The sequence below is a fragment of the Falco naumanni genome, chromosome 11 (assembly GCF_017639655.2).
Source record: "Falco naumanni isolate bFalNau1 chromosome 11, bFalNau1.pat, whole genome shotgun sequence".
Taxonomy (NCBI): Eukaryota; Metazoa; Chordata; class Aves; order Falconiformes; family Falconidae; genus Falco; species Falco naumanni.
In genome coordinates this window covers 19,473,439-19,483,643 of record NC_054064.1, presented here as the reverse complement: position 1 = coordinate 19,483,643, position 10,205 = coordinate 19,473,439, and the positions used below count along the sequence as shown (strand labels likewise).

The following is a 10,205-nucleotide window of genomic DNA, read 5'->3' as shown; positions in this document are numbered from 1 at the left end:
TATAACTGTGATGATTAAAATGGTAATACTTAATACCAATTAAAAAGCCCTGTCTTTCACATTCCTGTGAAAAAAACGTATTTCACATGGTTGCCATCTTTTAATATGGATTAAAAAAAAATAAAGTTTCACTGGAAGCACTATATTTATTTCAACTATTATTAGAAAATAGCTCAACATTTCAAATGTGAATCTGAGTTTAAAATAAATCTGGCTTGGACTAAACGCAAGTAGAAGTCAAGGTTCTCTGTTTCATGAGATTAAAAAAAAAATGCTTGAAAACATTCAATTTCTCTCTCTTGGTGGATCAGTCATGCATCTATCAAATATACAGAACATCTACTAATATCAAAGCACATTCTGCCAAAGGCTTCTCAGATTCTGGAGCTGAGAGAAAAAAGCTTTTATGTTGACATTTGCATTACAACCACTTAAAATATCCACTTCTTTGTGTTGCTGAGAATTAATATGTTCTTCTTGGCTAGCACCATAGATATTTCTCCTTCTAGCTTTGTCGGTCGAACACAAACCAAAAATAGATCTGCAAATATTAAATAAACTTTCTAAGTTGGTTTCTTGGCTGACTTTATTCAGATGCAAAGTGGCTTTTAGTGTTTGTTTCTTACACTTTTTTTTTTTGATAGATTCACACCTATGAATATGATACTAAACATTTTTTTGCTTATTCTTTCTCTTAATTAAAGGTTACTGGTCTAAATGTTCTTTAAGAGGTTTAGTTTTGTGGCTTGTAAGTGTGAAGAAAAGGCACTGAAGATGCACAGGATTAAAGAACATCTACTGTAATCCTCTGAGCCTGGACGACTCCTCATTCATGGCACTAGCAATAAATAGAAATCAAAGAAAGACATTGAGAACAAACTGGAGCATTTAAAAGCTCAAACTCTGGAAATACCAGAAACTACTGGAAAAGAAGGCAAGAACACTTCAATGTACATCTGGAAGCAGTAAGTGTTATTTAAAAGCAAGTCAACCAGAAGGAGGTTTTCCTTCTGAAAATAGCAAGTGCTGATGCATTTGGCATATTTAACAGTTTTCAGCAATCCAAGCGAAGGAGGGTATTCATGAAGCTGTTACAGAAAATTGAGTAGTAATACATTCTACATAAAAATGAAGCATATGAAAGTTATAGGCTTTGAACCTGAAGGTTTAAAAATATTTTGTAGTTTATAAGACTGGGGAGACAATTTTATCTGTTACAGGTGTTATGATAAAGCATGGAATTAGCCTTCCTTAGGGCAAGATCTAATGAAGATTCATGGATTAAAAAACCCCACCACCTTCTGACTTTAAAAAGCCACTGGTTTTCAACAGAAAGTGGAGCAAATAACACAGAAATAGACTCCTGGGAGAAGCAGGCTCCAGATGAGGCACTTTAGGCTTTGCCAAGAAACTAGAACTTGAATAAGTGTTGGACTAGAGTGCTCTGTCACCTTAGATATAACCAAGAGCTTAAAATAGCATAAGACAAAGATATTAGAAGCAGAAAAGCATGCAGAGCTTGAAATCATAACCAAAGAATAACAACACAAATAAAGCAGATGGGAGAAGCTGAACGTTAACCAAAAGCTTGTATTAATTTGACTGCAAGCGCCAGGGGTCTGAACCATGAACAAACTGCATGTTGCTGGCACCTCTGCTTTGGACGACTGTTTTCTTAAGAACAAAGGACACTTGCAGAAAAAGATGGTGTGTGCAGAAGAAATAATAACCATGAGAGCAAATGGGATGTATTACCTTCGATTAGTCATATGTGTACAACTCCCAGTATTTCCAGGACCTGTGCTGTAACCCTAAGAGAAAATCAACAGGTTGTAGAAAGATAAATGGGTAAAATTCCAGGTTTAGGAAAGTGGGTTTTTTTTCTGTTTAAAAAATATGCTTCTAGATACAAATAATAAACCAGGAAAAACATCTCAACTGTTTTTTTCTATTTTTAGATACCACTACTAAAGATATTACAGCTTAAGAGCTGATTATGCATTAAAAACCTTTTTAGCTAGACTTCTTTACCAATACAGTGACATGTGACAGTGGGACACAATTTACAGGACATGCATTTGAGCAGAATACAGTGAAGCTTAGATTTAGATATATGACTACTGGTCCTCATCGTTCCTAATTTACTGAGTGCAGAGTATGTACAAAAGCCTGGTGAACTCTTTGTGCGAACTCTTGCAGTTAGAATTAAAGTGACCTTCATTTAACATAGCCTATTTCACTTCCAAAGTGAGTTAGGCTAAATTGAATCAAGGGCATTTTTAATTCTGAAGAAAAATACATACTGAGGCATTTAATAGAGCTTAGTCTACTTCAAATTAACAGCTGTAATTAACTTGGAGATCTCTGTAGAAAAGGCCTAAAAAGAGAAATTAAAAAACACCGCTCTTTTCTTTTTGCTTTAAATCTTTTTTATTCTGTAAAAGGTAAGTGATTCAGTCCAATATATAGTAAGAACAAACAAACATCAGTATAAATACTGATCACTTTTAAATTATGGTAACCATGCAGATAATGAAGTCAACTACCCTGAAAGTGTTTTACTATATAAAATATATTACTATATAAAACAGCTATGCATTTCAGTAACTTTGACTACACAAGCAGTATTTCTATTCAAATCTCTATGACTAGACTACAATCTAATGTCAGACAACTATACCATCAATTTGGATTTAAGTTTCATTCCATACCATCAATTTTGATTTGTTTAATTCCTTCTATAGTTCATGTACAGCAATCCAAATACATTGCTGAACTACTAAAAATACAAGAACAAAATGTGCAATTGATTTTTTTGGGGATTTTTTTTTCTCTACTTGATTTTTGTACACAACTATTCAGAAGCGCAGCAAAACAAGATAATATAAAATATCTTGGTTTTCTTAGGCTGAGCAGTCTTCATGGATTCAAAAAATTTGGAACATCTGCATAGAAAAGCAAAGGACTTCTCCCAGTGTGGATAAAGAAACTTTTAAAATGAGCCTGATGGCAGCCAGATACCAACAACAGGATCACAAAGTCACTTACAGGGGCAGGTCAGTAGGAACTTTCCTTAACAGTAATTAGCAATTTCTTCTGAATCACAAATTTGCAGGCAGTGTCTTCTACAAATATGGAATCATCTGCAGAACAATTATAAGCAACTGAAAAAAGTGCTGCTCGGCTGATAGCAAAAGACTACACTCCTTCTCCCAAACGATCGTAGGAGATAAAGGCCAAGAACTGAACAGCTGGATTTGCCCATTAAGGAAGTCTGTAGTTTATCTCTGTGAAAAACATGTTTACTCAGCAGGACATTGATCACAAGAGAGCACCTGCCACCTCCTATGAATGAATATATAGCCACCATCCACAGAAAAATTGACAAAAGCTATCTCGTCAAGGGGCAATACTGACAGCAAAAGCCATAGCCCAAACATAGCTGTTCTTTATGTGTAAAACATCAGAAAAAATCCCACCTTGAAATTTCATGGCTCTTCAGAGGTTTGTGGTGAAATAAGTGTAGTTAAAAATCAATAAGGGAATATATAAACCCTTTGCTTCTGTGTTTGCATGGGTTTTTTTGACCAGTGGCTATCTTCAGATGGGAAACATCTAATGCCAAGAAGGAAAGGCTGGCAGTGATGAAGTGTTGGCTGCTGGTGTAAACTTACTTTGGTGCTTCTTGCTTCAAGTGTACCTAGTCATGTTGAAGGAAGCCCAAGTTACTCTTAATTAAGGATCTCTCCTTCTTTGAACTAAAAAGTCCCTCAAAATTGCAACAGTCACAGTGTGCAGAACTCTTTCCTGAGGCTCCAGATTCCTTCTGGATTCACAGTCAGAGAGCATCAAAGAACATTTTTCAGGAGATCTGGCAGAGTGAGCTGTTGGCCAAGTTGCTCTAGGTTCATTGTAGATTCAGAGGTTGTCAATCTTAGATATTGTGGAAACAAGATGTTTCACTCCACTCCGTGAGGACGGGTCCTCAGCAGAAATGAACTGGGCATCAGTAGATTTGCTTTTACCAGCACAAGGATGTACTTCATTGCTCTCTGTGTAGCTAGTGCAGGGAGCAGGGGGAATTGTCGTACTTCTGCTTTAATCCCTTCCCTTAGCACATCTACATGACAAACTGATATATTCTTGGCAGGTCTGAAATTATGCTGCAGTGATGAATATTCCTGTTTCTGGGTCAGAAGCTGTAAAATTTGGAAAATAACATATTCACAAAGAGATACATATGCTTCTTGGCACGTTAGCAACCTGCTAGAAAAACATCCCACGCTGGCAGAGCAGGGGTTAGCTGAGAGCAGGAAATGTGCCAGTAGTCTGGAGCAACCTAAAAGGAAAACAGAGAGTTAAATGCCAGATATATCAGTCTGTTTAGGAGTAGAGAAGGAAGCTGTCAAGGGTATTCAAAGATGCAGGAATCTGAGATTTGGGGGAAGAACAGTCAAATCTAGTATTCAAACCCTGCAATTTACAGGCACTGCTGCAATGGTAAGGCAGGCTGGCCATATAAAGAGAATGACAACCAAGGCAGGTACATACTCATAACCTGAGAAGAGCCTACATCCTCCGGGTAAGAATTACCAGTACAGATGGGCAAACCCACCAATCTATTTACGTCAATCCCTTGCAATGCAGGCACACCTTAAATGCAAGGGAAGAAAATTAAGATTTGTAACAACTCAAATTTAGTGACTTGTTTCAAATGTGTATTGAAAACAACTGCTGTAGTTGCTACAGAAATGCTGCTATCTCATCTAGAAATTGCAATGATTATGGATTGAAATGATATGTGGCTCCAGAAGTAATTACCTTATGAAAAAGTGATTTCCATTAAAAGCATGTGAGAGCCTTTGATCTAACAGAAATTTATCTTTTCTGTCCTGAAACAACCCTCTCATTTTCAGTTCTGAGTCTATGTAGAGTGAAATAGACAAGTTTCATGAGGGAACTATACCTCTGCTACAGAGTTTTAGGCTTTATCAGAGAAAAAGATTGGCCTTCTAGGATATTCCTAATTGATAGTTCCCAACAAATATGTAGAAAAATGAATGAAAACCCACTGTGAGTCACTGAAACGACATCATTAAATGTGTATAGTTCTAAAACTGCTGAGCTGACTTTCTTAGAGTATAGCTATTCTTTTAAATCTCTTACAGATCAGCAAAACAAATGAAATCTGATTTTTTTAGACTGCACCGTTTACTAAAGTATTCTAACATATCCAGCAGAACATTTTTCATGTTTGTATGATTTGATTTTTTAAACAACGGTGTTGAAAGAAAGAAGACAAACTGCTTTTGTATGAGGCATTTCAGCATCAAAGGATTTTATGTAAGAAAATTAAGGCAAACTGAAGATTAGGGCTAGAACAACGGTTGATACTCTGGAAGCTAAAGAAATATACATACCTAGCATATATAATCTATACTACATCGGTATGTTCTGCAGTTAATTTAACTGGTTAATATGGCATACGTTTAGTAAATGGTGTGAATGAGAATGCAAACGTCCAGCCCTAAGTCCCTGTTTCTGTTATCTTCACTTAGACATGTAATTCCAGGATCATGAGAGCGGTTCATTTTATGTTTTTACAGCACTGTTGACTTGTATTTGTTATGTTTTTGATTATGAGAGTGTTTGGGTATAAGCATTTATGCAAATCCATCAGTGCTGCATGTTTATTCAGAACATGTGCTTATTTTGAGAACTAGTGTCATGCATTGCTGTACATATATATGCGGTGCTGTGAATGTATATATCGGATTTTGCTGGAGTATGTGCAACAACCAGCTGATTCTGGTCCGCCAAATCCCAAAGGGCAGTAATGGCTATTGGACCTTGGTGGATCCTCACATATGAAGCCTATGCAGCACAATTTGCTAGTGAAGGGATGAGCTGTAATGCCAATAATATGCTAAAGATGCTGCAGCATATCTCATTTGTTAGGGATGCTGCTGCTGTCTTCTCAAGGATATCAAAATGCCTGTCAGCACCTGGATGAAAATCAGCTGACTCAGATTCAATTCGGCCAAAATGAAAATTATGATGGCTGGAGCAGGGAAAATGTTCAAAACTGGGGTAACATTTTTACCTATCTCTGGTAGTGTCTTCAGATGTTTATTTAAATACTACAGCACCTCAGATTTCATTATTTTGTCATTGTCTGAGTGATCGAGATGGTTGATGGCAGAGATACCCTCTTCTTTTCTCAAGCTTAACCTCTCCTCCTGGTGCAGATCCGGCCGTTGCAATCTACGTGCCCTTCCCTGGCAGAGTGAAATACTGGTAACTCACTGAACCTCTGGGTAAGCGCGTAAAGATGCAGAGACTTCAACTTTGGCAAAACAAGACAACCCTCTTCAGCAGTAGCATCTTCACCGTCCCCAGTGGTTTGCAGGTTATTTCCTCACTATGCCTATGTTTCTGATCTTCAAAGCAACACAGACCTGGCTTCCCCAGAGTTTGGTTCTTTAATCATAAAAACACAGGTACTCCTCTGAAGCAAGCAGTATCACCCAGATCAGGGTGATGCAAGTGAAAACGTGGCAATCAAGAGAAAGTCCCTTAACTGAAGTGTTCATTGATAGAACTTCAGCCTACAGAACATCAAGATAATTCAGCCAACTGTTCCCAAAACTGTCTAGCTGGATAATCCGGGCAGCTTGTACCACTGACAGAGTAAAGCCACACGCTGGCTAGAAGTGCCTGGAGCTCACCTGCGATGCATTCCACTGCACGGTCTCAGGAGATAGGAAATTTCCCAAAGGTATCAGCTTTAGGATGCATTAGCGTTTGTGCATAAAGCCCTGTCTTACGGAGTCAGCATTAGGCCGTGAGGGCAGGTGCTGGGCCGGCAGGTGGCCCGGGGGGTCAGGAGGGGATTCTGGTAGCCCCTGTGAAAGATGGTAGCCAGGACAGCTGCCACCAGGGCGATGGACGCATGCCGCAGCCCTGGGGGAGAGCGCTTCCAGAAGGGGCTGGGTATCGCATCAGTTGTCCTGGCAAAATGTGTACAGTCGGTGATCCCCAGGCTTACCGCGCCTGCTCTCCGCGCTCCCCACGTGAAGGCACAAAAAATAGCGCCTTCCTTTTGATAAGCATTTCCTTCCAGAGCTAAAACACTCGAAGCGTGTTGCATGGTAAATATATATATTCAAAGAGAGCTATCATCAGCTTGGAAGTCACAATACCGTTCGAAAACGCGTAGCGGTAGCTATTTATGACATGAGTGGCAGCAAAAAAAGGGGGGAGGAAAAGAAAAAAAATCTTTCCTGGCAGCTCGCTGGCTTTCTGTGTTTTTTCTGGAGTCTGTTAGCCATGCAACAACAGTTTGTGAGCAGGCGGCAAGCGCCGGCTCCCTGGCGTCCGCCGCCGGGGCGCAGACCCGGGCGGCGCGGGGGGTCGGCGGCCGCGGGCCCGGCGGTGGGCGCCCCGCGGGGGGTGTCACCGGGCCGCCGGCGACGCGCAGCGGGAGGCGGCCGGGTCCCCGGCGGGCGCAGCCGCAGGGCCGGGTGCGCTCGGCCGCCCGGGGTCACCTTGGGCACGGCACCGCTCGCCCCCGCCTCAGCCCGCGGGCGGGACGGCCCCTGACAGCGGCGGCGGGGGCGCTCCCACACCACCGCCCCGTGGGGCCGGGCGCCGGCCGGGGGGCGCGGGGTAGCCGGCCGCGCCCCCGCCACGGCGGCGGCCCCGGGGGCAGCCCGCCCGCCCCTGCCCTCCGCCAGCCGCTGCGGCCGGCCGCCGGCCCGGGCCCCCTCAGCCCCCTCCCCTGGGCCGGGCGGCCGGGGCGGCGCCCCCCCCTCCTGAGGCGGCGGCAGCGGCCGGGGCCGTGGACGGCGGCGTCCCGCGCCCCGCGCGCCCCCGGCGGGCGGCGTAGCGAGGGAGGAGGCGCCGCCCCGGCCGTCATTTCCGCCGTGTGTCGGGGTGGGGGAGGGGGGCAGAGCGCTCGCCTCCTCCTCCGCGGCGGCCGGAGACACAGAGACCCAGCGTGGGGCGAGGGGAGCCAGCCGCCGCCGCCGCGCCCGCGGGCCGCGCCGCCCCGCCAGCCGAGCCCTGCCCCCGCCCGCCGCAGCCGCCCGGCATCCTTCCCGCCCCCCGCCCCGCGCCGCCCCGGCCCGGCCATGGGGAACGCAGCCACCGCCAAGAAGGGCAACGAGATCGAGAGCGGTGAGTGAGGGGGGGATTCGTCGCCTCCGCCCGTCGCCTGGCACCGCTCCCCGAGGAGGGGCCGGCGGGCTGGGCCTGGCGCGCCCGCCCCGCGCCGCCGCCGCCGCCGCAGGCCCCGCGGCCTAGCGGCCGAGGCGCCGAGCCCCCCGCCCCGCGCAGGCCCGGCCGCCCGCCGGCCCCTGGCTCGGCGCGGCCTGCTCCTGGCGGCGGGGAGCGCGGCCCGCCCGGCCGCCTCGGGCTGCAGCGCCTCGCAAATGGGCGGGTTAAATCCGCCGGCGGCCGCCGGGCCGAGGCCGCCGCTGGGCCGAGCGTCCGGCTGTCCCGCAGCAGGTGTCCGTCCCCGGGCAAGGAGGAGCCGCCGGCGGGGCCGGGGTGGCGGCGGCGGGCAGGTGTCAGCGCCTCCGCCAGCCTCCATCCTCGCCCCGGCCGGCTCGCTGTCCCCACCCCTGAACACACCCTTGCCGGCGGGGGAGGCCGCCCGCCGCGCCGCGCTCGGTCTGCGGCGGGAGGGTTTCATCCCGCTGCGGGGAATGTAGGTCAGGAACTCCGAAGCCTGCGCGGTGCCGTGACCCCGGCGGCCCTACCCGCTGCCCCGGCCCCGCGGCGTGTGTGCATCGCCGGGGAGCGCCCCGGGAGAGCGCTCGGTACAAACGTTGCTCTCCCGATCCCTGGGTAAAATGGAAGACAAAAGCATTGATCTGAACTTGCCGTCGCGGGGTGCTTTTGGCTGGCGGGTTGTTTTTCTTTCCTGTCTGAAGTATTTCGGCATAAACTTCAGATAGGGTTCAATTGTTGGGGGAAAAAACACACCGTACTTTATTTTTACTAAGTTAACTTCCTTGCTTCGCTTCTGGTGGAAAACTTTGGGTATGTTTGCGGCGGGTAAGAGAAAACACAGATGCAGAGGGCAGCCAGTTGTGCAAGCACAAGTGTTCCTAGAACAATACTTTTTGTTACTGGAAATTCCTTGGGCGTTATTAAGATGGAAAAAAAGTTTAAACGTTGAAGTTACTACTTGTTTGGGTTGGGTGGTTTGGTTTTTTTTTTTCAGTTTGTTTACTTTTTGTGTGCTTACTACTGAGTTCTGGGGTAGAACCGGGTAACCCAATTTGAAGAGGCCGGTGCCAGCCTGCACAGCATTCCTCTGGCTGCCTGGGGATCTGCACGGGTGTCTCCAGCTGTGGGACCGGGGCTCTGCTTCATCTACCCAGTTCTTCTGTGGTTTTGCCTTTCAGTTCTTGAGTTCTTTCTTGTAAAACATTTGGACTGTGAATTCTACACTAATGAGTGTTTGACCGTTATTGTTTAGTGGTTTTTATTTTTATTTATTTAGCTGAGTGCATTCATTTTTGATAGGAAGTATTTTAGCCTACCTGTCAAGATGTGTGGAGGGAGAGAGAGTGTGTGTGCATTGTTTGAAGTACTTCAGATGACAAAACACTGCATTTTGTATTTCATAGTAGCTGTATTGCTGTTTGTGCAGTTAAATAACACTACACCACACAGTTGTTTACTTCTATTTCAATTAATTCTTTTCTCTTATTACCAAATAGTGATTTTTAAGCTGCAGATGGAGTTTGCTTCAGAACTCCTCTCTCTCCCTTTATTAGAGTTTAAAAATGAAGTGCTGCTAGAGATATCAAGCTCAGATGTTCAATTAGTGTATTTAGCAGTAAAAAGCTCTGTAAAGATTACAACTTCTGTAACTTAGGAGAAGAAATTGATCAGCATTGACATACTGCTGGGAAAGACCAGGATTTGCTTACTGTGGAGGATCAATAGTGTATGAATACTATACACGTAATAAATTATTAGAAGCAATATTTGGTTTATTGGCAGTGAAAGTTGATGCATAATCTAATCATACAACACATGGCAATGAAAAACTAAAGAAACATGAAATGTGGTGGAGCTTTAATTTTCTGAATACATATTCAAGTTGTTGAGCCAGTTTTCCTGTTTGTGTGTTAAGTGTTCTTAGTAGCACATATTCCAAACTTTAGGACACTGAAAAAGAAGTTGTTTGA

General features: G+C 45.2%; 1 protein-coding gene across 2 annotated transcripts in view; it reads left to right on the top strand.

Annotated features, from left to right (window-relative positions):
- Nucleotides 1–7,924: 7,924 nt before the first annotated feature.
- The window catches only part of PRKACB (protein kinase cAMP-activated catalytic subunit beta), a 74,930-nt gene continuing 72,649 nt past the window's right edge, over nucleotides 7,925–10,205 (top strand). Inside the window, exon 1 of one of the 2 annotated variants that reach the window (XM_040610313.1) lies at nucleotides 7,925–8,178. In XM_040610313.1, the coding sequence (XP_040466247.1) occupies nucleotides 8,133–8,178 (46 nt within the window). In that variant the 5' untranslated portion in view covers nucleotides 7,925–8,132. The remainder of the gene's footprint in view (nucleotides 8,179–10,205) is intronic. The other variant, XM_040610314.1, reaches the window with a different exon arrangement.